The 25,745-nt window shown below is 46.3% G+C and overlaps 3 protein-coding genes and 1 long non-coding RNA gene across 6 annotated transcripts in view; 2 read left to right on the top strand and 2 right to left on the bottom strand.

Moving 5' to 3' along the window:
- Nucleotides 1-1,349: 1,349 nt before the first annotated feature.
- BCO2 (beta-carotene oxygenase 2) lies at nt 1,350-16,529 on the bottom strand. 2 transcript variants are annotated; one of them, XM_017738485.1, is made up of 13 exons: nt 15,684-16,529; nt 14,796-14,888; nt 11,269-11,473; nt 10,099-10,310; nt 9,061-9,176; nt 7,555-7,657; nt 6,367-6,495; nt 6,079-6,239; nt 5,391-5,558; nt 3,150-3,287; nt 2,815-2,997; nt 2,337-2,447; nt 1,350-2,032 (listed from the first exon to the last, which is right to left on the bottom strand). In XM_017738485.1, exons 1-13 carry the CDS (start codon nt 16,474-16,476, stop codon nt 1,919-1,921), a joined length of 2,526 nt encoding a protein of 841 aa, XP_017593974.1. In that variant the 5' UTR covers nt 16,477-16,529; the 3' UTR covers nt 1,350-1,918. The 2 variants fall into 2 exon arrangements, with proteins under 2 accessions (XP_017593974.1, XP_017593975.1); XM_017738486.1 differs by lacking the exon at nt 14,796-14,888 and having other exon boundaries at nt 15,684-16,496.
- Nucleotides 16,505-25,745, top strand: part of IL18 (interleukin 18) — a 13,335-nt gene continuing 4,094 nt past the window's right edge. For both annotated transcript variants that reach the window (XM_017738488.1, XM_017738487.1), the window contains exon 1: nt 16,505-16,586. In XM_017738488.1, coding sequence (XP_017593977.1) covers nt 16,546-16,586 — 41 coding nt within the window. In that variant the 5' untranslated portion in view covers nt 16,505-16,545. The remainder of the gene's footprint in view (nt 16,587-25,745) is intronic.
- On the bottom strand, nt 20,216-22,240 carry TEX12 (testis expressed 12). The gene is made up of 4 exons (XM_008636929.2): nt 22,011-22,240; nt 21,408-21,513; nt 21,257-21,308; nt 20,216-20,993 (listed from the first exon to the last, which is right to left on the bottom strand). Exons 1-4 carry the CDS (start codon nt 22,065-22,067, stop codon nt 20,849-20,851), a joined length of 360 nt encoding a protein of 119 aa, XP_008635151.1. The 5' UTR covers nt 22,068-22,240; the 3' UTR covers nt 20,216-20,848.
- LOC108447693 lies at nt 22,153-24,178 on the top strand. Its single transcript, XR_001863355.1, has 2 exons — nt 22,153-22,306; nt 22,861-24,178. It is a non-coding gene; the product is annotated as an uncharacterized LOC108447693 (long non-coding RNA).

Here is a 25,745-nt window from a genome sequence, read left to right as displayed (position 1 = left end):
CCGGGCTGGTGTCCGCCCCGGGATGCCCCAATTCCCCTCCCGTGCTCGGCCCCGGGACGCTCCAATTCCCCTCCCGTGCTCGGCCCCGGGACGCTCCAATTCCCCTCCCGTGCTCGGCCCCGGGATGCTCCAATTCCCCTGCCGTGCTCGGCCCCGGGATGCTCCGATCCTCCCGTGCCGGTGTCGGACCCGGGCATGGTTATGGGCATACCTAAAGGAGTGCACCCCGGTAATAACATTCATGGAGTCCAAGCACAGGAATCCTTAAGGTGTGGTGATTTTCAGAAAGCTTTGGGAGAGGGAGGAGAACCTCGATTTCTCAGTGCTGCAAGGGTTTGAATGTATATTCCCTTAATTCCTGGGAATTCCTGGGAGTTCCTGGGGATAACGGAGTGACTCTGTCAGTTTGTCAGGGTGGGAGAACTCCGAGCTTCGGGGCAGGATCTCTGTGTGAGAGGAACAGGATCAAAAGGAGCTGTGGTGGGGCACCGCCCGTGTGCCCAGCCCAGGCAGGGTTGTGTGCTGCTGAAGCACGGCTTTAAAAACTGCAGCTTTAGGGACAGCACTGCAGGACCTCCCTCCTCCCCTGCCCTTCTGCTGAGCAGCGCTGCCCTGGCTGCTGTAATTCACACAAGGCTGCCCGTGAGCCTCTGACTCCTTTTCGCTTCCCACCTCAACGAGAAAAGAAAAAAAAAATAAAAAAGGCATTTTAAAAAGAGAACCAATGGTGCCTGAACTCTGTTAAACCCTTCTTAGCATCATTCTGTGGCAGGTTCTGGGGACGAGGCCTCGCTGGGGCTGTTCCCCCGGGGGACAGGCTCCCGGAGGGCAGGAGGTGGCCGTGACCCAGAGGAGGCTGCAGGGCACTCGTGGAGCGGCAGGAACGGGAGCTGTTTGCCATCTAGTGGCTTCCACCAGCTCTGGCCTGAGCCTCCTCTGCCCCTCCCAGAGCAGCAGCCCTGGGGTAAAATCCTCCTCCTTTTCCCAAGACTTGTATTAAGGTGAAGGAAGGTCAGTGGATGTAAAGCCCTGATGGCAAAATGGCTCGTTTATTACTTAAGGAAATTATTCAAGTAATTATTTAGGCTTCTCACAATGAACAGAACTCCTGTAAGTCTTCACTTTTCACCCACCCACCTGCACCCCCGAGCTCAGCAGCTGGAGAAGCCTGGATGACACGGGGCTGGAGTTTGTTCTGCTCTGCTTAAACCCACAGTGGAGCGCTCCGTGTTCCCTACTGGTGTTCCCTACTGGTTGAACTGGGAGGAGAGCAGGAACTGTCAGCCAGCAGAGCTGTATCCTGCTCTGGAGATGTGTCCCCCACATCTATGAGACTGTGCAAGGGCAGGGAAAGAAAGGAAAAACTTCCCAAGGCTTTATTTGAGAGCACTGCTATTGTACAGAGAACAGCACAAGCACAGCTTCTGGGAGTGTCTGCACCTACCCTCTGCAGTCCACTGAAGGCAACCTTGATGCAGTGGGGGGGGATTTACACCCCTTCACTGGGCCCACCTGTTGGGTTTTACTCCTCTCTTCTGCTTTACATATTTCAGGCAAAGTCACAGCCCCAAGCACCGATTTTCTCTTCCCCTCAAAGCACACTGCTGCCAAAGGAAGGGGTTGATCATCTCAGTTTCCATTTTCTCCCTTGCAAGCCTCAACCTGGCATTCTTTGTGAACTGCTGCTATAGCTGGTCTAGCAAGATAGTAAGAAAAATGGAGATAAAGCAGTGGGCTGTGGGAGCGAAGGGGCTTCTGCCTTCCTTGGTTGTATTTTGTTAGGAAAACAGGAGGTTATGGTAGAGAAAAAGCAGTTCCTTCATCCCAGACATGATGGAAGGTGAGAGGCGAAAGTAGGAGAGGTTTTTTCTGAGCCTGGCTCGGCCCTGAGTCCCAAGAGGTGCCCAGGTGGTCCCCATCAGTGGGCAGTGAAGATACCGTGGAATCCGTAAGGCATTGGCACCCCAACTTCTGCTCGCCCCAGCTCCTGGAAGGTCTCTGCATCCAGGACGAGCAGGAAAGCACTTTGGTTCTGCAGGAGGAAGAGAAAGGCAGAGTGAGTGTCCAGGCTGAACTACTGTGCTTGCACACAAAGGTACAAGCAGGCCATGGAGACCAAACCTGTGGGACAGGAGCACTGCAACTCACAGGTTCCACTTGGCAAACACAGACATTCCAAGGAAAACCCCCACTTGCACTGCCTGTGCTTGGGCATGGCAGAGCAATACCCCTTGGGGAGCAAGGAGATGTCTGCCAGGGGGCCTCAAACCCAGTTCTGGGGTTTAAAAAGTGTATTAATGCTGTGTGACTTTGACAAACTACTGACAGCAAGTTACCTCAGCAGGGCAGACCACCACAGACAGGATGACTCCGCTGTCCTCTGCCGTGGCATCAGGCACTGGCACAAAGACAGGCTCTGACGGGTAGGATCCCTCCTCCTGCCAAATCTAGCAAGCACAGGAGCATATGGATGAGCTTCAGGAACACATGGATGAGCTTCATTTCATTAATACTTGTCTACTACAGGGAACAGAGTTACAACTGAGAGTGCTCCCCACAAAGGCACCTGGAAATATTCTGTGCCCCAAGAAACTTAAAGAGTTCAACTTTTAATTAATTCTTTTCATTCCAGGAGTGTGATGGTGCCATCCTCTCCTGTTTGGTGACTGTGCCATATTCGTAAGGTGCCAGGTGAGGGATGAAATTGGGAATCTCATCCCAGACCCATCTGGACAAAGCCCTAAAGCCCCCAGTAAATGACACATCTTCAAATCCAGTTCAGTGGAAGGACTCGATAAGCTGACTTCACCTCACCTTGAAATTCTTGGTCTCCACATCAACCTTGATCAAGGAATTTCCAACCAAGTGCCCAAATCCACACCCGTAGAAGTACCGGTACCTCCTGCCGTTGTACCGAGCATAATTGATCTGGGGGAACTCCAGGCCCCCAACTTTCTCAAAGCCCTCAGGGTGGAGATTTTCGTGTGTGCACCAGACCTGGAGAAATGTGCATTACAGCAGGGTTGGTTCAGCTTGGACAGGGCAGGAGAGCTCAGTGGTCCCATCAACCACTGCACAACGAGGAGGTGGTTAAAGCTCTGAGGCACGGGGCAGCATCTGCTGCGTAAATGTGCATTATTTATACACACCTTGCCATCTGAATCCTTCACAGCCCTTGCCAGGGTATAAGGCAGTGGGTTCAGGTTTTTCCCCACGGGTGTGTCTGAATCCACGTGCAGAGGGAGAACAAAGCGGCGAGGGAAAGCTCTGGGGATTGAGGCATAAACCTGTTACAGAGACAGAAAGAGATGGTGATGGAGAGAGGAGAGACATTCCAGGCTAAATGCACTTTTGGGGAACAATTCTGAAATTTTAGACACCCTTGAATTCTTCTTCTTCTTTTCCTGATGTGTTTGACCAAGTTCTGGTAAGGTAAAGCACATAATGGAAAGAAGAAGTTCTCTGCACGTTCCAGTAATTTACAGTAGGAACCAAAAAGACAAGAATTAAAAAGGGTCAGCATTGTTCTCACAGTAATAAACGCTGAGTTGGGTATGCAAATGAGTCCACTATCTCCAAATCCAGCAGTGGGACAGACACTGCACTAAATTTTATTTAGTTAGAACAGGCTTATGTTGCTCTACATCCCCCTCTGAAGAAGCAGGAGAGCACTGTGCCTCAGTTCAGTGCCTGAAGGTACCCTGCAGGATTCCCTCTTCCATGCTCAGGTACACATGGATTCCTGTTTGAAGTCCAGGGGAAGGATGGATTTACTTGGGGAGCAAAGTGCAGCCCCCAGTGTGGCAGACACCCAGCACACTGCACGAGAGGGATAATTCCACCACTATTTAGTTAGAACAGGCTTATGTTGCTCTACATCCCCCTCTGAAGAAGCAGGAGAGCACTGTGCCTCAGTTCAGTGCCTGAAGGTACCCTGCAGGATTCCCTCTTCCATGCTCAGGTACACATGGATTCCTGTTTGAAGTCCAGGGGAAGGATGGATTTACTTGGGGAGCAAAGTGCAGCCCCCAGTGTGGCAGACACCCAGCACACTGCACGAGAGGGATAATTCTGCCACTGCCACTAAAGCTCAGTTCAAGCCAAGTTTAGAACTGATCATATTCCCATATATTAAACCTTCTCAATAAAATAAATGACAACAACCCTATTTTGGTGTCTTTCAGTTTCTTCAGTCTGCAGCTCACCAGCTCAGTTGTGAAACTTCACTTTAACCACATGTGTTCATCCTGAAACCCTGAAAAAAGTTTTCAAAACTTTTCTGGTTCATGTAACCTGGCTGACAAAATACGGGTTAGTGAGCAAGCAAAAGCACTGAACATGATGTGGGGAAAGGAGACAAGTCATGCCCAGACATGCCTGAGGCTTTTGATGCAGTGAAGGTCGAGATTCTGTTCTGAAATGACTCCCCCCCGTGTGTGGGTAAAGTTTGGTGGTGATGCCACTTGTCAGTTGAAGAATGTGGGTGTTGGAAACAGGCCCAGCGTTGGAAACAGGCCCAGGACCCCTTCAGCCACATCAAATTCCATCAGAGAAGGATGAGAAAGATGTGGAATTAACGGGATTAACATTCTGCTGTACTTGAATATGCTCAAAAAATACTTGAAAAAAAACCCAAAATAAATGCCGAAAGAAAGCAGAACCTGTTAGGACACAGCTGTGGTCCTTTCAGGTCGGAGCTGAGTTGGTTCCAGACAGCTCAGGACACAGACAGAGGAAGTTCAGTCCTGTCTGAACATGCAGCAGCCCCCCCAGCACGCTGGGTTTCCAATAAACACATCTGCAGGGTGAGAAACTGAAAACAACCCCACTTTTCCCATGTGTGACCTATGCAAAATAATGCCCCTCACAGGGCCTGAAATGGGGCTTTTTCACAGAGCTGGACACAATAAATAATTTATTCGAACGTGCTGTGGGCGAGGTGACTGTGGGGAACAAGGCAGGGGTTTCCGTGGTATTTGTGCTTCTGTGATTTTCATAAAAACTGCTCCTTTTCTGAAGTAATGCCTTAAAGAACAGGGTTCCTTTTTCTTTTTCCATTTTTAAGTAATGCTACAACGTATTTTGCGTAATTTCTTGGGGGAAAATTGTATTACGCAGGGAGAAGGAAAACAAATGTCATTAAAACCAAGGTTTTAAACCAGAAATAAATTCTGCCGGGCTGTGGAGCTCTGTGCCACACACCAGCTTGAAAAGTTTTGAGGGAATGCTCCATGGAGAGAGATTTAAAAGGGAAGAAAGCATCGAGAGATGATCATTTCAGCTTTTGTCCCCATGGTGTTCTCCATTCCACCAACCTGAGCCTTGCTGCAGAAAAGCCACTCAACCGCGGGGCCTCAGCAGATCCTGGGAAGCAAAGGCAGGGATCTTACCTGGTCCAGCCCTTCCCCACTCCTCCTCAAGTTCTGCAGCGTGTACAGAGCCAGGCTGGTGCCGTCGTCCTGGCAGCACAGGTCCAGCACCACGCAGCCCTGCTCCTCGAAGGCGTTGATCTGGTGGAAGGTCACGAAGGGCTTGGAGCACCACTGCCCTGGCAGCACCTGCAGGGACCAGGGGACAGCTGCACCTCCTCTCCAGAGCTCCCAGCCTCACCTCAGAGAGCTTCATTCATCCTCTCTCTCTCCCATTTCATCCCCCACTCATTCTTTGGGATTTGCGTTCTGTCGCTGTGTTGGCACAAAAGGGCTGCTTTAAGGCAGGAAGGAGCAAAACCAGAAGAAAAACCAAAATATCAAGCAGCCCTTTGCTGTGCATCTTTCACAGATTCTGACCTTCTTATACCCTGGAGTACCTGGGACCTGCATTTCAGTCCCTGTGCTGAAGTCTCATGAACCCCAAACTGCTTCTTTCCACCTTTCTGTCCTTTTAGGGCTGGCAAAGAAATGAATGGAGAGGAAAACGCATGAAGAAATCCCATTTTTAACAGATCTACACCCCTGCTTTAAAGCCTGTATTGCAGTAATTTCTGGATTGATTCATAAACTCCCCATGGCTGCAACGTAGCATTTTTGGGATCTAAGGTTCCAGACCAGCTGCTGCAGGGGCCAAAGACCCACCTACCTCCCCAGTGTGCTTGTTCACCACGTAGAAATAGGTGTTGTGCTGAGGCTCCCAGCTTATCCCATCCAAAATGGTTTTCCCACGGAGCTTGGAAGTGATGATCTTCAACAGGTTCAGCTTGAGGGGTTGCTCGATGAAAATGATGTAGTTTTCAGTCATTCCTGAGGAGGCAAGGAAGGAGTATCACCCAAATATGAGGCCAGAAAACATCTCAAGGGCAGAGAGAACTGGACAGCCCTTTCTGCCTCCCATTTGCCCAAATTCCCAGAGTTTGGGGTGGAATCTTACCAAAGCTGTGGTAGTAGGATGGCTTTGCCCTGTCCATGGGACGGATGGAGCACAGCACTTTGGCTCCCTCCAAAGTGTTCCCATGGCCTGACTCCTGTGGGGGGATCCTGATGATGTTATAGCTGGACCCTGGAAAGCACAAAAGGTGTTCAAACCAAACTCAGGCTCTGCTCCTTCCTGTTCCCCAGGAATACTTTGAACCACCTCTCCTAAACTGAGCAGAAAACCAGCAGGCAATAAAGCGTTCTACGGAGGATTTATCTACCAAAAGAAAAACAAAGAAAAGGAAGCTTGAAAGGAAGAAAAAGGATCTTCTCAGTCTGGGAGAATGCCAGCTCTGCCTGCAGTGCTCTCCTATAATAACAGGAGCAGGATAGAAACCAAGCTCATAGGAAATGAAAACTTTGAGCCTTGGTGATGCTCATTTAATAAACCTGAGCCTATGAGCGGGAAAGAGCAGCATGTTTGAATAATAATAGTCCAGAGTTTGGTGTGTCCAGCTGAAAAAATCATGTGGTACAAAGCTGGACATTGCTGAGGCCAAAAGGAAATGAAAGCAGCAAGAATGAAAAATGATCAAAACTGGGACAAGGTGGAGTGAGCCTGAGGGATCGCAGTAAAGGGCAGCAGCTGTTTTCAGAGGCCTCTGGAAAAGAGGGATTTCACACAGCTCACAGTGACTGATGGCTCTGAGCAGCCACATGGATGCAACAGGATCCTATCAAGATGCTCACAGTTCTGAGAAGAAGAAAAATATCCCACAAAATTCAGCTTTGCTGTAAGATATCCAGGCTACTGGAATAAATTCCATCTCTTCTCCTGCATAAACACTTCTGGTGCTCATCAAAAGCCAATTATTGTAAGTGAAAAACACGAGGCTAATTGTTCAATTTCTTCAGATGAGGTTTCAATACTGGATGGGACCTAAAAAAAAATCATTCTCCTTTTTCCAGCAAAGCTTGGGAGAGGAAGAGGAGAATCTGCTGGATATTCACAGGCCAAAGTCAGAAGCATCTGAAACAATGCTGAGAGGAGCCAATTTTATGGGACAGACTGCCACTGACATTTTGACTCAGGAACAGCAATTTCAAGGTCTCTTTGGGTGTTTCTTCAACAGGAGAAGGAGCAGCACCAGCAGGCATCCTGTACACCCTGCCCAAAAAATCAGCCTGGCCATGCCCTTCTTACCATGCTTCCCAAAGGAATTGCCCATGTTGTAGGTTGTCCCATCCGCCTCATAGTGGGGATGAGCTGTGGCCCCATTCACTGCAATAAATTTGCTCCAGTCCACCTGGAAAAGCCAAAGATTTTTCAGTCAGCGCAGAACTTTCCTCAGGGTCAGTTCTGTGGAAGTCTGAGGAACAGGGGCAGACTTTATTCATTATTAATAATGTGGGATCTGGACTCCAGCCTTCATTCTGCCTGCAGTCTTCCTGAAATCCTTGAAAATTAAGGATGTTTCTCTATCAGTAAAGCAGGACTGATAGCACTGACCATTCCTTGGAAGACATAAATATTCCTGATGGCACAAGTGCTGACACAGTGGGAATGTTGCCCATAATAAGCACAAGCAGATGTGTGAAGGGACAGTCACTGCCCCAAAAATCACCAAGAGTTTTGTCACCGGAAGCTCAGAAAACCGGGTCCTATTAAGACATCCCAAACTGGAGAGTTTAAATGTACAATCATGCCTTCCATTTCTTCACTTAGCCAAAAAAAATACCAATCTGCATCTAAAAAAGCAGCTTGAGGGGATTTTTTTTTATGACGATTTGGTTCAACAGAGCTGAACCTAAAAATCCCCACGTGTCTTTTCATCACTGCACTCTGGTTTACAAACCAGATCAGGTGGCAAACCACCCAGCTCTCCAGGAGACATCAGTAGCTGTGCTTTGTACACAGTTTATTTGTGTCACTACTGATCTTGCAGGGAGGGAGGGACTCCTGGAACAGCTCCCTCAAGGCCTGAGGACACTCTGAGCTGGCATTTTGTGGTGTCAAACAGGCCAAACAGTAAACACTGATTCAGGAAGGGCAGAATCCTCCCTCAGCCCTTCTCACAGCTGTCCAGCCCAAATCCCCTCTAAGGGCACAGGCAGGGGGACACGTGGCTTATGCTGTCCTGTCCCAGGTCACATCCTTCTGTCACATCCAGCCACGCTCCTGGGAGAGGATGCTCAGGACAGAGGGAGAAGCTTCTCTGATGTTTTAGTCATTTTCTAGCAGAGGAGAAAATCGAGTGGCAGCTGAAGCACCCCTTTGCAACAGAGGGCTTGATCAAGGCTTTGAAGGGCAGCTTTGGAGAGTGCAAAACTTGAGGTGTAACAAGCAGATAAAGGGAAGAGATATGAAAGCAAAGCACCAGGGAAAAGGCAGGTGTGAGATCAGCAATGTTGACTTTTTCTTGTACACAGGAAAAAGTTGTTTCCTGCTCTGCTCAGAGGTGCAGACAAGCCCAGGCAAGCAGGGAGAGCAGAGGAGAAATGCCAGCTGTGCCCAGCTGGGCAGTGACAGCACCTCCACCCCTGAGAGCGCTGCCTTGCTGCTGCACACATCGTTCAGGGACTCAGAAAAGAGATGCTGCTGGTCCAGACAAATTCCTTTGAAACTGGATTCCCCCTTGCTGCTCCTAGAAACAGCAAGGTGTGATTGTGCACCATCTGTAGCCCAGCTCCCTCATTCCACTGCCCACACCTTTTCCTTCGTTTCCAGCGTCTCTGGGTCCACCTTGTGCATGAAGACATTCTCATTGCTGACGTAATAATCCCCTTGGTACAGCACATAGTTCACACTGGCATTGTCACTGGGCTCTGAAACAGAAATCCTGGAGTTGTGCACAGCTCTGTGCGGCTCATGGCACATTATGGCAAGTTAGACATGTTTAAACAAATAAACCCATTTGCAGTGACATTAATCCCTGTGTGATTGATTGGAAATATCTCGCTAATCTACAAAGGGAAACTGCACAGGTGAAGCCAGGTCAAAGGGACAAGGACAGGGATGGAAATCACTGCTGGAGCTGGGGAAAGGCAGATGGGGGACGTGGATAGGTCTGGAATGTCTTGAGGGAGCTGGCGTGGGGATGTGGGGAGAGTCACCATGAGTGAAAGTGTGAGCACCTTGGGAAAGGACAGAGGACATGGCAGCAGGGGAGAGAAGGAACAGAGGATGGTCACAGCATGAGCAACAAGTTGCAAACTTCGGGCCTGCTCTGGTTTTAGTGGGGAGCACTTTGCTCGCATTTAAGCCTCTTTCTTCCCTGACATACACAGAATCCTAAAGGTACTGGAACTTCCACTCCTGTGCAACGCCATCCCTCACCCTACTCAATAATCTCCTGCCCCTTAGTCCAGGAAGGGAGGGATTAGCCCACTTACCCTACAAGCTTAGCAAGGCAAGGTGTTTTAAGGGCAAAGCTGTGTCTCAGGTAGAACATCAGGGTGTAATGCTCATTATCAGCACTGATAATGTCTCGGGGAGAGATTTCTGTGGAAAATTTGCAACAAGATCCGGGATTGAGCGAGCTGAAGTGGCACTAAAACATTAAACTCTGCCTCCCCCAGCTAAGGCTGACACCAATTTGCATAATTTGGGGGTTTGGGTCATATTCTAAGAAAACCATGGGCTCACAGAAAGTCTGTCAGACTTCCTCACACCTCCCTTTCCACCTAACCACAAGTTCCTCCAACAAAATCTCAGAACACTTCTCATTTTTTACAGAACCACTCTTACGTGGCAGCTCGAAGCGGGACAGGAAGCGCCCAAAGACGCTCTTGCATGGGTCTGGCATGGCCAAGGTGCCGAAATCCGAGGCCACGATGCGGTTGTGCTGGCTGTTCCTCAGGTAGGAGCTGCTCTGCAGGAACCTGCTCCTGTAGGTCACCGTGCCGTGGGCCAGCTGGAACTGGTGCAGCAGGGCCATGCCATCAAACCAGTGGTTAAACCTTCCAGGAGAGAGAAAAAAAGAGATTAAGAAGAGGAGTTGGGCATTATATGATGCTCTGTGGTACCCTCCTGCTTTTAGGTTTATTGTTGTTTGTAAAAGCTGATTCCCAGATCCCCTGAACAATTAACCAGGCACAGCTTTGTCTGGGAAAATGCCTGAATCAAATCAAACAAAACAAAACAAGTGTATTCACAGCTGTGGGATGTGAAGACTCAAAATGCTGTGTGTAAGGTTTTTTGGGAGGTAAAGCACCCCCTCCTGCACAGGGAATAGAGTTAGTGCTGTACTGTACAACAACAATAGAAATTATTACTGCAAACCCAGAGGCCTTTAGCTCTCAGATTCTTGCAGGATGTTACTCTCTCCAAACCAAGGAATCTGTGAGACTCTCAGAACACCTGAGGGTCTAACTCTGGGAACAGGATAAGGAGATCAGCTTTGGCCATTTGCTGCCATCAGCTTAATTGTCAATTATCTAGAATGGCACATGCCAAGCCACAGGCAGTAGGTGCCTGCTGGAAATATTTTAATGTATTCTTTTTTAAATGGGATGGATTTGCTCCTAAAGCAGCTCACACCACTCAGTGCAACCAACTCTCCAAGTTCCTGCCCTGAATTTCAGAGTGCTCAGGGATGGATTTTCGCTCAGGACAGAGGACCAGAGCTGGGGATGTTTTATTCCCCAGCCCAGCTGCCTCATCCCACCCCTCTGAGTGGTGAGAGCCTCTCTGTGACTCAGCTTCTCCAGCCTGGGTGACTTCACCATTCAGCTCCTCCTTGCAGGAAATGGGAGTTTCCAAATAAGGGAGCAACTGTTCTCAAAAGATCGATATTTCTTCCTTCCCTTACTTAAAAAGAAACTAAAAGATGCTCCAAATAGTGGTGAGGGGGGTCCCCTTTAGCTTTAGGCAGAGCTCAGGCCAGATCATTTAAAAAGTCAGTTAAAGGAGACTTACTTATCATTGCCAAACTCGAACTTGCCAGGGCCATTCCTCAGCAGATTTCCATTAATCCACTTGGGAATATGTCCTTTGATCTTGGCTGGGATGGGCTCGGGTGTCTCCTCCACGCTCTGCACTAGGGGGGAGATGCACTGCAGCCCCCTGGGTCTGTGGCAGGGGATTTGCTCCTTGGGTGGGCTGGGCAGGTAATTCTTGAAACCTGCAAAGAGAGCAGGGAGAACAAAGAGCAGGGAATTGAGATTTTCACTGGAATGAAGTGACAACTGTAGAGCTTGAGATTGGATGTCAGGGAGAAGAGCATTCAGCATCTGCAAGCAGCCGAGTTGTGGTGGATACCCAAAGTAAAGCCACAAAACCCAACACATCCACAGGAGCTGAAAATCCAGTGGATTTTACTCTTCTGTAGTTAATCCACAAGAGACACCAGTTCTGCAGCCCAAAGGAGGTAATAGAATATAGGATGATAGAAAAGATGATAACTTTTCTTTTAATCAAAGAAATGTATATTTGGATTTTATTTCATAAAGGAGAGAAGAAAAAAATAGTAACTGCAATCCCCAAAAAAGGGAAGAACACAAATGAAACAGAGCCGAAACACGTTTACAGGACAAAACAGATCTACAAGTTTTATTTGGCAAGGAAATAAGCAGAGAAGGATGATTTCCGATGGAGCCTCGGGTTTGACTGCAATAACCCCTTTTTAGTTCCAGCTGGCAGGACAAAAGCCCCAGGAGAGCATGAAGTGATTGGAATGCTTCGAGCAAACAGTGATGTCAGTGATTGGCTCCCATAGCCTGGTTTGCAAAGCCTCATCAACACAGGGATTGTTTTAGCAATCCATTTAGCTGCAGAGGTGGATTTACCCAGGGGTGCTTCCCTCCCCGGGCTGGCACCGGCCCATTCTGCCCTCAGTGCGGCCGCTCCGCTGCTCTCCCCGAGACCACGGAGCACGGAACCAGCCTGGAACGCTGAACACTGAGGTGGGAGTGAAAGACTGATCCAAAAGGGCACGTGGCAGAGAGAAGTCCATCACCCAGCGCTGGTGCAGACACCACACACTAAATGGACTCCAGGCTGTCGCTGAATTCACTCTGATTTTTTGTTCTTTCACCACTGCTGCTTCTGGCCTACATCCGGTAATCCACGGTAGCTGCTGCCAAATTTCCCTGTGAGCCTCTGAAACCCTTTGCTCAACATCTCCAGAGGAAATTCACTATTTCAGCCAGAATACCTGCAAAGGAGCTGAGCTGGCAGGCAGAATTTTTCTAAGCTTGTTTCTGTAGCGCAGCCACAAGCAGGTTGGGTGTTAGGCACGCAGGAAGGTAGAATGCAAAATTCCAGTGTAGCTCTCCAACGTGCCAATCCCCAAATCCTCCTTCAGATCTCTTAAGTGTTTGCAGAAATGCAGATTTGGTTTGCAAAGGTGCAAAATATGCATTAAAGAATGAGAGGAACACGTCCATAAGGAGATATTTTGCATCCAAGCAGAAGCAAAGCCGGGATGACTCAAGATGGCACTACATCAAAACTTTCTGGAAAGCACTGTAAATAGAAATTTTTGGAAGATACATTCCACAAAAGAGCCTGACCAGGGCTGGGAAAGACCTCCCAAGTCTACCCCTCCCAACTGCTGTCCCAGAAATTCATATATAAGAACTCTGTCTTAAAAGTTATTATGTCTACAGGCACTTACTCCCTCTGTGGATAACTGCTCCTTGTCCAGATCAGGAAAATGATTTGAAATTACCAAAGGACATTATTTTTGGTTTTCTGGCAGTGCTGTTATGTGGCTTTGGTAGTTTTCCCTTTCTTGCATTGTTTTTAGGGTGAAGAACCTATCACTTCCTAAGCTAAGTAAGCAAAGTTCTTTTTGTTCTCCTTGTCCTGCGATAACCATGCACATGATCATCTCAGTAATCCCTCTTGAAATCTGATCTAGTTAGAAGTCATCTACTTAGAACTCATTCCAAAGCATCCCCTACAAAGTGGAGTTTTAATAGAATGGACTCTAAACAACAAGAACATTTAAGGGAATGTCCCAACTCCAGACCAGAGAGGGAGAAAGAAGCAGAGCAAGAGAATGGATTACTTTTTTCCTCTGGGAATCGCTCACATGAGCTGAAGATCCTGGCAGAAGTGCATGCAAAATGGGATCAAATCCTAACACCCACATGAGCCAAACCAGAAGTTTCCAGAAAGAAGACAAGTTATTGTAGAACAATTCTGAATAGGTAGGAGGAGAGCAGGGGTACAAGAAGAAAAAAAAATCCTACATGTCTTCCCCCTTAAACAAAAATAAATCTGAATAACTGTTGCATTTAACTGCACTTTCAACACACTGAGGAACATGAACAGGGAACATGAACAACTCCTCCTTGAACACTGTTCCTGAGTAACTGCAAAAAGGGTGTTCCACGCTCAGGGGAAAGCTCAGTCATAAATTCAAACTTTTTGTAACATCCAGCTCCCCAGGAAGGGACCAATCTCTCTCTGCAGAAGCCAGATGACAGATTGGTTTTTAATGTCACACAACATGCAAATAAAATTACTCCTGCTTCTGTTCTGGCCACACTGCGAGGTGGAAGAACTTGAATCCACAATAAAAGCTCTACAGTCCCAGTGGGGCTCTCTGTGTGTGCTTGAATATCTGAAAATCTGCACAAGATCACAACCTGCCCACTCAGAACCCTCATTTCTCCACTGTAGTTTCCATCCTACCTCAGACCTTTAAAAACAAGCTTAAGGTCTTTGGAATATCCGAGCAGAGGCAGTACCAAACACGGAGCTGGAACGCTCCTCCAGCCTCTTCCAAACACAGCAGGCAATCACTCCAGAGTGATCCTGGCCTAGCACTTTGTTCAGCTCCTGTTTCCCTGCACAGTGTGTGCTATGATTTCTCTGTCCAGCACAAAGTGACAGCCCAGCATTGATTATTTATTGTTTATATCCAGAAATGGTGGGATGAAGGACCAGGCTCTCCAAGAGAAAGCTGCTGCGGGTGGAATCATCAGGAATCAGACATTAAATTGTACTTCAACACCAGTGAGCGGGACATGAAATCTGTAATGGTGGGTGGAGGAACTATGGGAGCCATTTGCTAACACTGGGATCACACGGGAGAGGCCAAATCCATTTTGATTTTAACCTACAGCTTCAAATCCAACGCTCAGGAAGCACCTCCCACACACAGCCTAATTGCTTGACTCAGAAGGGCATCCAGGACCACCAGAATTAGGGGCAGAATTTAGCAAATAGAATGCTCATGATATTCATCAAGCAGGGACAGTGACTCAAGAATTCTGTTTTCCCTAAGGACCCTTCAAATTGGGAATAATCCTCTGGCACCAGCAATGTTTTGTTCCCTGTAAAACACAGGTTGCCACAAGACAGAAACAAACCAGTTTTTCCATCCCCCAGCCTGAAGCAGAGCTGAGGATTTGTGCCCTACAGACTCCAGCCTTCCCCAGGGCTGGACCCCTGAGCTCCCACATGGATTTCCAAAAGGAAGGCGCAGCACTTGCCTTGGGAGCGCTGGGAAGTGTCCAAGCTGGGCTCCTTGTTCCATGAAGCTGCTCGGTTCCCCATGGCCAGGGGCTCAGCCACCCACTTCCTCGCTAACAGCCAGAGGAGCAACGAAAAACAGAAAAGAAAAGACAAAAAGCACGGGGAAAAAATAAACTGAGAAAAGGAGCAGGGGAAGGCTCAAAGGGAGGAAAGGAGAAAGGCGACAGTGAACTCGTGCACATGAAATAGCTGTTGATCTCCCAGCAGAAATAGATTCGATACTTTGGGGTCTTCTGGTGGTACAACAAGGCAGATTTGAGAGTTTTTCAGCTCTTTGGACACCCCAGAAGCAATGGTTTGAATTATAAAGGCAGGAAAACACCACCACCATCAAAAAGCAGAAATTCCTGTGAATTAAGCCATGATCTTTGTTGGTTCCTAATTTCCGAAAACAGGCCAACAAATAAACAAAACAAAACAAAGAAATAAAAATCCCAAACAAAAAGCAGCTCAAGCTGTGCAATCATGCTACAAATTGCAGAGTCAGGTTGTGAAACAGAATCCTCTGGGGTAGTTCCCCATTTGCACGTACACATTAAAGCCTCTACAGCCATGCAGCTCCAAAGAACCCTCTCCCTGCCCACTTCCAGCTGGCTCCCTTGCACAGAGAATCTGCTCTGTGATGCTTTCCCAGCTCTGAACCATCTGTATCTGCTGTAATCCCTACCACTCCCGTTTATCTATTCAATAAATAACACACATTTTCTGCCATCTAACAAAGACTTCAGACCGCTCCGCTTAGAATTTCTCACAGTCGGAATCGCTCTCCCGACCCGCGTCAGCAGCAGCAGCAACCCTCTTTCCAAGGGGATGGGATGAAAGGGGTTGTTTTTAATGCATTTTACCTGGAATGAATTGCATCAAAGAGCAGAGGAAATGCAGCAGATGAGCGAGCAGGAGGCTGGCAGCGGACAAAAGGATTTGGGCTAACATATTCCGGCGGGCAGAAGGCATCGGCTCGGAGTGGTGCCTGGGCATTGCCGCGCCAGCCAGGGCACTGCCGCGACTACCTGGGCATTGCCGCGCCTGCCTGGGCATTGCCGCGCCAGCCAGGGCACTGCCGCGACTACCTGGGCATTGCCGCGCCTGCCTGGGCATTGCCGCGCCAGCCAGGGCACTGCCGCGACTACCTGGGCATTGCCGCGCCTGCCTGGGCATTGCCGCGCCAGCCAGGGCACTGCCGCGACTACCTGGGCATTGCCGCGCCTGCCTGGGCATTGCCGCGCCAGCCAGGGCACTGCCGCGACTACCTGGGCATTGCCGCGCCTGCCTGGGCATTGCCGCGCCAGCCAGGGCACTGCCGCGACTACCTGGGCATTGCCGCGCCTGCCTGGGCATTGCCGCGCCAGCCAGGGCACTGCCGCGACTACCTGGGCATTGCCGCGCCTGCCTGGGCATTGCCGCGCCAGCCAGGGCACTGCCGCGACTACCTGGGCATTGCCGCGCCTGCCTGGGCATTGCCGCGCCAGCCAGGGCACTGCCGCGACTACCTGGGCATTGCCGCGCCTGCCTGGGCATTGCCGCGCCTGCCTGGGCATTGCCGCGACTACCTGGGCATTGCCGCGCCTGCCTGGGCATTGCCGCGACTACCAGGGCATTGCCGCGACAGCCAGGGCATTGCCGCGCCTGCCTGGGCATTGCCGCGCCTGCCTGGGCATTGCCGCATCTGCTCGAGGTGTAGCCGGGGAGACGGGAAGACAGGGAAGAATGGCATGTGGATCTGTGTATCAGAGCAGCCGGGCTCCCAGGTAATTCCTTCAGAAATTCTCGTCTTGAAATTAGCTCAGTTTGCCTTCTTGTTCACCTCCCGAAAATACTTGGGATACAAAATGCTTTTGTTTCTAAACCTGAGTAGCCATTTTGCACCGTACTGAACCTCAAGGTTTCAGGAATATTGGTTGCCACGCCAGATTCCCCCACCAAATCCAGCAGAATGGGCCGTGCTCTGCTGTTCCCAGCTGAGCCGGCCCTAGGACAGACCCTTTCCCTCGGGATGCCAGGAGGAAGCTGCCAGCGCTTTGGAAATGTGATGAAACATTTATTTCACGTCATTATGAAGCTCTTAAAAGCTGCCCTGTGCCTGGAGAGGGAGCAGAGCAGCAGGCACAGCACTCCAGGGACCCCATTCCACAGACAGATTAATTCTCATCCTAAATCTGTTGCAAATTAATCTGATTTCTTCCTGTCCTTCCTGCAAGACCCAAGGAACCCTTGACTGCTGTATTTTCTATAACTCATAATGCCCTCCCTTAAATTGTGCTTTCTCTCAACAAACCCAACTGCTTCAACCTTTTCCCCCAGATCACGTTTTCTCAGCTCTTTATTACTTCTGGTTTCAGAAATCTTGATTTCCCCTCGACCCTTAATCTTCTTGAGGTTACAATCAATTTTTAATGTACATTATTGATGCATTTGTGACTTCTAGTTTGCTGCTCTTTTAAAAATAGACTGTATTCTCTAAAGTCCTGCTTCTAAATCATTTGGGATAAGCAAAGCTGGAAGCAGATCACTATGCAATACCACATAGGCTGATCCAGCAGAAAAAAAAAGAGTATTAATCGACTTTTTAACTCATTTGTTTGTCCCTACTTACTGATTGCTCTTGTTTTATGTAATATCACACAGGATGGTGTCAATGAGCTTACACCAAGCTGTACCCACTGGTAATTTTTCCAAATAAAGCCAGCTCTTCTGATAAAGGATTTTTTTTTTTAATGTATTGTTATCCAAGTCATAGCTAAGAAATTTTCTCCAGACTCTCTCCAGGATGGGATTTAGGCTCACTGAGCTATGGATCTTTGCCCCCTCCTTTTTCTTCTGGCTGTTCCCCCTGATGATGCAGAACACCTACTGTATTCTTTTCCAGTGCCACTTTCAAAGACAATTCAAAGGTCAAACAGTCTACCATTAACAAAACTTGAGTTCTGCATAGAATATCCTGAGCCTAAAATACCTCTGTTACCTACTAGATTTGGTCTTTTTCTATTCTGACCCACACTTACGCTAAAAGGCAGTTTCATTTTAAGCGAACAGTCAAAATCAGCCTTTTCTCAGGGAAAAATTCTCACCACTGATTATCTAAACTCTCTGCATTATCTGCTATTTCCCATTTTTAGCTTTTAGATAATAGAAGAGCAATGAGAGGAACTGAGTTTTTCATCACTTACACTTTCCAGCCTGTGGAGGAATTCACAGCAAGCTCAGAAATGTAAAGACTCAGTGTCAAGATCCCCTTGACTCCAAGAGGGTTGAAACTTCATCTAAAGTGCTTCCAGGTTTAAAAAAAAAAATCCATTTACATTCTGTTACTGATCTGTCATCTTAGACATTCTTGTTAATTTACAGGCTGGAGCTTAAACAAGGAAGGGAGAAGCTTAAAAGAAAACGTAGTTATTGGCTGAGCTTTGCTGATCAGATTTGGCAGCTTTAAAGCCAATTAATTTTCTGTCCAAACCTCCTGCAGTAAAACTGGAAAGCGGATAGGGATGGCACCGGTGCCAGATGGGTTTCAGGAGGAGCTCACTCCTCAAGGAGAGCATGACTGAGCCTGTAGTGTCAGATCAGGAGAGAAAATTTGTTTTGTTTCTCCCAATAAACACTGAAGTCCATGAGAGAGGCAATCAGCAGCATTATTTGCGGGGTGGATGAGTTGTAGACAAATGGGAAACTAGTAAAATTTTGTTCCTTAATGTTTTAGAAGGAAAACTGTATGTAATGAGTGTGTCCATATATTAAGTGCAACACAAGCTCTTAACAAGATATTAAGTGGAACGCTAAAGACCAGCCAACAGAAAAGTGCTCCATATTTCTGGCCAGCACAATAATTATGGGAAGCTCTCTTTAAACAGGGAGAGATAAATGTATGATTAATGTATTTCCATTGCTGAAATATTATTTAACTTCACAAGAGGAGAGGCTGCTTTATTTTCAATGGGTGTTTTAAACATTCTGAACTTATCCTTTAAAGCCACAACTTTATGAAAGTACGTATTTTATTCATTTTACTTAGTTTATTTATATATATATATCCTCACCTATATTTGTGCAGCAAAACCAGAAGCTTTGTTGCTCTTAGTAATTTAAAAAATTTAATAACTACACTGTTCATAAGCTCACCTGGGTTACTGTGGCCATACTCACTGGCTTTACTTTCAATATTTCCTCAGATTTTAAATTTCCCTTATTACCCCAGAGATCCCCCTCTATTAAATGTTATTAAACAGAATGACAACCAACTGTATAAGAAATCACTGTAGAAAAACATGAGTCATTATTCTGAAGATGTATCTTGGATTGAACTGCACTAAGCAGTCCTTAATTGTTCTAAAGTGGAGTTTTACTAATTTTTGTTCGATTTTATGACGTTTTTAAATAGAGCAAACTGCTGCAACAGGAACACTTGATCCCCTAAGAGAAAAACTTATACAGTTATTGTATCCCAAAATCTAAGTTCTAGTGCTTAATAATAGTTGGATATATTTGCCATACAAACTAAATCTAGATGATCCAAATCCAGATGATGTAAAAAGGCTGCACGATTTCCCCAAGCACAAACAGCTAAAATGCAGGTAACAGGCAGATATTCCTCAGTAAATAAATTTGTGTAACTCTTCTTTAAAGCCTTGCATAAATAACTGTGGGCGAATGTCTGAGTTCAGACCCTTGGCAGACGTCATTTTGAAACTCTGGGTTGTGTCATCACTACAGATGAGCGTGGATTTTTGAAACACCCAGCACAATACTTTAGAAAATGTCACTTCCTAAATCTTTTCTTTTTCTTCCACATTTCTCTGTATAAACAGTATTACCAAGAGTGAGAATATCAGGGAAAAAATAGGAGACTGCTAAATATGATGCAAACCAGTGGTGAGACTTTGGAAAGCCTTTAGATGCTAAAGATGCAGATAGGCACCTTATGGGATTTTCCAAAATTCCTAAGTGTGTAAGGCGCTTACACCATGCTTAGGCACTTTGAAAATCCTGCTAAGGACATATCTGCATCTTTAGGTATCTAAATCTCACCCTACATGTCCAGTTCCTCTCATTCTTTGGTTTAAATCATGTCGCTGTGACACGTAGCACATTTGGCTTTGAGCTGAGGCAAGGGGGAAAGGAGGGTGGATTAGGTCTGAGAGGATTTAAAGAGGAAATCACTGCATACTACTGGGGTAAAGATGTAAATATATCTTACTCCAGTACTTTTCTTTATTATGTAAGCCCCACACTTCGTACAAGTGATCCTTTGTACATTCCATGTATCATTTTTTTTTTTACAGAGTCAAATTATAAGAAAGAAAAAGGGCTCAGTGTTCTCAGACAAAGTGAGTATCAGCAAACAACTCACATAGCCAAATAACAAAAGAACAGAACACTGTAATTCCAGATCATGTTACCTGTTTATTTATTGACATCAACAAAGCTCTGATTATGTTTTATATCAGCAGGCCTTGAAGTGTAACACATGTACCAGTATTACAATGAGTTTTAAATTAAGACTTTATGCTTTCTCAAAGTTCTTTATAGAACTCTCTTATTTCTAAGCTGATCTTTTCAACCTGTTTACATTCTGCGGCACAATGGGAATAACATTGCAAGTATATTCTACTAAGATTTTAGCACAAAAACATTTTTTAAAGTAGAAAAGAAAAAAAAAACCAACAAATCATAACCAGGAAATGGTTTACATTCAATCATCTGAGGTCATTTTCCACTTACATCATAAAATTCTGTTTCACAGAAATGTTTTTTACTATGTTAAATGGGTTAACCAGTAAAAACCAGATGGCTTAATGTCTTAATCCCTTGAGTCACAGGATTTAAAACAGATATTCAGATTTGTTTTTACTACCACTACACTATGTATTGAAACACTAAGTAGCCGCTTAACTTGTTGGAAGTTTCCTGAACTGACAGAAATATTTATACAAGAAACAGACATCACAACACTCATCACAGTTTGTTTGAATACACAAACACAACTTTGGTTCTGCATTTCTGCCATAAACTCCATTTAGCTTTGCAGAGTACTGGCAATGACAGTGACTCTCTTTTTCAGCCTCTCCCTTTTCTGCTCTAAGTGGTTTTCTATGGCCCTGGCTTGTGTTAAGGTCTCATCAAGTTCCTGGACATAAGAAGAGTCCACTGCTGCTCTTGCACTAAAGCGAAGAGATCTGTAGTTAAAATAAATGCTAATGCCATTAACTTTCTCACTACTTTTATGTTTTTCTTAAAAATAGATTTTCTATGAATACCCAGTTTCTGACCAAATTAATTCTCTGTTGTAACATAAAACAGCATTTTTCTTTCAAGATCTGTGTTTGACAGTTTTCAGTGCTAATTTCCCTAAACTGCAGCCACCCATCCATCTTATCTAGACAATTAAAAAATTCCTGTGCGAATAGAACAAAGTTTAACTTGCCTTATAATGTCAGCATATTTTGATAACAAGCTATTAATTTCTTTGCCCATCTCTGTTGAGAGAGAAAAAAAAAATTATTTAAGCATTTGGATGAATCTCAACATCAAATTAGGTCATTCCATACTTACTTTCAGTAAATTTAATACATCACCATGTAAAACCTTTTCCAGTGGTTCAGTGTTGGAAAGGGACTGCGAGTCCTCAGAAGGAGCCAAATCTGTTTTGTCAGAGAACTGAGGAATTTCTGAAGCTTCATTCTAACAACAGAGCACATTAGAAAAACACAGGTTCTAGGACTTAAAACAAGCTTAGCACAGAGTTTAGCTGAGTGAAAGAAGAGGCTTAAAAAGATCTTGAGGGTGTTTCTGGAGAAGATGCAAGTGGCATTTGGGTTCACAGCCTCATGAGCGTCTTGGGAAGTGGGTGGAAAGTACCAGATTGAGATCTCTGTATATACACCCACATTTTTATTTATATATACACACACATTTATATAGATATACTGATTCATGTAGTGTTTATACCAGTAAAAGCTGGTGTACTTCAGAAGCTTGCTCTCAAGAAGTTCTACATAAATATGTCCCAGTGCTTACCAATTTTGTTGGGCTTCAAGCCCTCAGAGAAACTGCGGTTTCCCCACACGAAAAAGTCATTTGTGTTCCCCCAAACCTCCCTAAAGTGCCGTGGATCTCTGTGCCTTCAGTCCAGAAGTGGACATGGGAAGGGAGGTCCTCCCTCACACAGCACCGCTCACCTCCGTCTTTTTGCGTCTATTTCTATTTTTATCCGCTTTTTGCGCGTCGCTCGCCATGGCTGCCTCACGAAAAGCACGCGGTGTTTGCTGAGCGGTCACGCTGGGGAGGATGTTTAAATAAAAACGTGTAAAACCTGTAATATGTTCCTCCGCAAGGGCGTTCTCCTCGCGGCGCAGGCAGCACCTCAGACGGGCTGGAGACGGCGGGGGAACGGCGGGGAGTCCCGGGCCAGCCTAAAGGCTCATCCGAGGGGATTTATCCCTTTCTGATCTCCCCAGACCCTGAGAGCACCGAGGTCTGCAGGAGAGACCCCGACCCCGCGGTTTCCCCTCAGGCGGGCGGGCGGGCCCGGGGCGGGCAATGGCCGTGAGGGGCTGCGACTGTGGGGACAAGGGAAAAGGGACAAGGAAAAAAGGACGAGGGAAAAGGGACAAGGGACGAGAAACAAGGGACACCCGCTCCCCTCAGGGCTGGCAGCACCCCCGGAGCCCTGCCCGAGATCGGTGGCAGCACCAGGACCGGCCCCCGGTGCCCCCTGAGGGCCGAGGGAGCGGCTCCGGTCCGGGCGGTTCTGTTAAAGCTTTAAACAGTTCCTCAAACCTTTCCCGTCAATTTCACTTTCTAAGCGAAATCCTTGGAATTTCACGCTCCACCTCAAAATACGAGCCATAAATAAGTGCAATCTGAGAGAGCAGGCGCTAAAATGAGTAACAGCCCTAAAATGAGTAACATCACCAAAATGAGTAACATCACCAAAATGCTCAACTACCAAGACCTTTTTTTCCTTTCTGTCTCTGAAGAATGGAGAATAAAATGGTATTTTCCTGAGGCTGTGTTTCACTTCTGTAGGTAAAAATGGTATTTGGTTTCACCAAGAAGCGACTGAGTCACCCCTCGGCTCCTTTGCAAGAGAAACGAACAGGGCACAACAATTCAGGAGAGAACTTTCAGCATCCAAAGAGATTAAACACCATTTCAAGGTACTGCTTTCCTAAATCCTGGCATTGTCCCCTATGGTGAAATAAGTAATTGCAAGATCTGAAGTTATGTTAATGTTGTGCTACGTTATGTTAAGGATTCATGTTAGGATATGTTATTTTATTGTATGTGATTTATGTTAGGGTATATGATGTATGTTAGGGTATATAAATCTTGTCACTGGTCTGGTTTAGTTTCTTTTTTCCCCCCTTTTATCTTTATTTTTTTGTTTTTAAGAGTAGAAGGGATCTTAATCTCATGTCTATTATCCGAATAGACTCTGAAATTTAAAACCTCAGCATGAGAAATCAAACTGCTGAAAGAACAAGAACTAAATACTTCCCCAAAATAGAAACAACTTTTAATAAGCTGCCATGGCCCGCTTCATTTAGTTCTCAAATATTTATTTTATAGATATTTATGTTATTAGCAATATGATTTAAACATTAAGAAACAGATATGACAGAATATGTTAGGAAAATGTTCTTAAGATGTTTACTTAATTGGGTCACCATTAGTAGGTTAAGATATTTTTATTAACAGACCACCTGAATTAGAACAAATTAAACATCTGAATTTTCATTTCCATTATCTTACGGAGATGCTAGTCTATGGATAAAGCTCAGACTAAAAATAACATTAAAAGAAAATTATCCAAGGGGTGAGAGTTTACTCTTACTGGAGTTCCAGTTCCTTTAAAATCGGAGCAAAGTTATCTAAGCCATTACTCTAAAAGCAGTTGCAGTTCCTTTGAGATTGAAGATACTAAATTCCAGGAGAAATGAAAATTTAACCTCTAGCACAAAAGCTATTGTATGTGTTAGAGTCTGGTCCAGAAAAATGCAAATATGTGCACAAAAGAGAAGGAAATGCCTTTTTTTCAATGTGTTCAATGAACTAATTGAATCTTAAGGCTCTCAAAAGGCTGACATGAAAGACCAAGTCCTCCTTCCTGTTAGTTTTTGTATGGAATAGGCCAAAAATATTCGTGCCAACAGCTAATACAAAATAAATAATGATCTGAATGTATATTTACACTTAAATGATAAATTATTCGTACAGCATTAATTTTTTTTTAAGAATTTTTTCTTGGCAGTGAAATGCAAAGAATCTGGGAACAAGAATCACCCAGATGGGGAGCTCTCCTGAACAAAGCTCTGGTGCCCAAATTAAAAGATTTTAGAAGTCAGTTGGAGTGATGAAAAGAGTTGTGAATATTATTTTGAAGCTGAAGAAATTTATTCAGAGGTAGAAACTTAAAAGGCTGAAGCTGATTATTTGAGCTGGAAAAGACCAAGAGGCATTTTGATCCTGCTTGCAGGAGGAACTATTTGTTACAAAATGAATACTGGGAAAATACATAGAAATGGGTGGCCAGGAGCAGAAGTCAGCTCAATTTAGAAAGCTACAAATATATTTTTTATGTCCTGCTGGAATTCAGTCAGCGAGTCTATAAATAGGGATATATATTCTTATCTGAAAACATGTTACAAAAACGGTGTTTTTCTTTGTTTGTTGGAAACAGGAGGGCTTAGTCTGCTGCTGAATTCTTCTGCTTTTTAGGTTTCTTTTGAATCGATTTTGTTAGTTCCTTTCAAAAACTTTAAAGCAAGCAGCTAAATTTCTGTAGCACACCCATAGTTTTTGTTTGCTTGAAATACACTGGTCCCAAGGCTAAACCAGCCAAAATCCAGGCTTATGAGTAAAAGAGACAGTGTTTTTATCTGTATTATTTCAAATAAGGTTGAAAGATGTGCTTTTAACCTCAAAATCATATCCTTATGTTTATCATACAGATATTAAAGCATTACCTATGAAATTTGGGTGCTTTTTTTTATCTCCAAGAGCAGTAACAAGCATGTGAACAGGTTAGGGAATGTCTCAGAGACGTGGGTTTGGGTTTGACTTGGGGGTTTGGGGTGTTTTTAGCATCCCCACAACTTGGGGCTCCTCAGTTGTCCCACGGAGCTGCAGAGCTGAACGCCGTAATTCTGATGAGCGTTAGAAACAGCAAATCAAGGCGTGGAGAGACAAATTGGTAAATGATTCATTCCCAAGCTCGCTTCCCTGGTTTTTAAGGGCCTGTCCCATCACTGAGTTCAGCGTTTGCTGCTTTAAACACTCCCCAAAGGCAGCGCGGAACGGAGGGATGGGGCGTTGTCCCAAAACAGGAGCTGAACTCCTGCCATGAGGCTGCTTCTGCACAAACGGCTGGCAGGGCAGATTTCCTACCCCATGCCAGCATTCCTTGGCACTGCTGCCTTCAAGAACCAACACGCGCAGTGATTTCCATCTCAGAGCAGCTTCCCGCAAGGGAGCGAGCAATGGAACCGGATGGGCACGGGCAGCACCTGCCTCAAAACTGCCGTGGAGGCGGCGTGGACCGGGAGGAGATGTTGGAGGAGCAACAGGACGAGCCCGCTGACATCGGCGTGACACCGAGCGCCACAAATCCACCCTCGCAACCCCAGATTTGCATAGGCGCTATCCTCTGCAGCGAGGACGGGAAGTGCCGCGCCAGAAGTGCGGACGTAGGCAGAGATCTTGGGAAAGCGTCCCGAGTTCGGCCGCCGCCAGCCGCCAAAAAGCCCCTCCCGGCAGCGCCGCGGCAGCGCTCGCTTCCCTCGGGCTGGGGCATCCCCGGCAGCGGGGCAGTGACCCCGGGTGGCCTTGGGACAGCCCCGACCCTCACCCCGCCACTCCACAGCTGCGCTTCTCCCGGCTGCCAGCGCCCGGCTGCCGCCGCCGGGGCGGCC

Source organism: Corvus brachyrhynchos, unplaced genomic scaffold (genome assembly GCF_000691975.1).
Source record: "Corvus brachyrhynchos isolate BGI_N302 unplaced genomic scaffold, ASM69197v1 scaffold46, whole genome shotgun sequence".
NCBI classification, from domain to species: Eukaryota; Metazoa; Chordata; class Aves; order Passeriformes; family Corvidae; genus Corvus; species Corvus brachyrhynchos.
The sequence above is the reverse complement of the archived record's forward strand: the minus strand, read 5'-3'. Positions and strand labels throughout refer to the sequence as shown.

Coding starts and splice junctions, on each gene's coding strand:
- BCO2 (XM_017738485.1), bottom strand. CDS start 16,476: ATGCCCAGGCAGGCGCGGCAATGCCCTGGCTGTCGCGGCAATGCCCTG. Junction 14,889..15,683: donor TTTGATGCAATTCATTCCAG/GTAAAATGCATT, acceptor TCTGGCTGTTAG/CGAGGAAGTGGGTGGCTGAG. Junction 6,240..6,366: donor ATCCTACTACCACAGCTTTG/GTAAGATTCCAC, acceptor TTGCCTCCTCAG/GAATGACTGAAAACTACATC.
- TEX12 (XM_008636929.2), bottom strand. CDS start 22,067: ATGGCGAGCGACGCGCAAAAAGCGGATAAAAATAGAAATAGACGCAAA. Junction 21,309..21,407: donor ACTGGAAAAGGTTTTACATG/GTGATGTATTAA, acceptor CTCTCTCAACAG/AGATGGGCAAAGAAATTAAT. Junction 20,994..21,256: donor AAATATGCTGACATTATAAG/GCAAGTTAAACT, acceptor TCTTCGCTTTAG/TGCAAGAGCAGCAGTGGACT.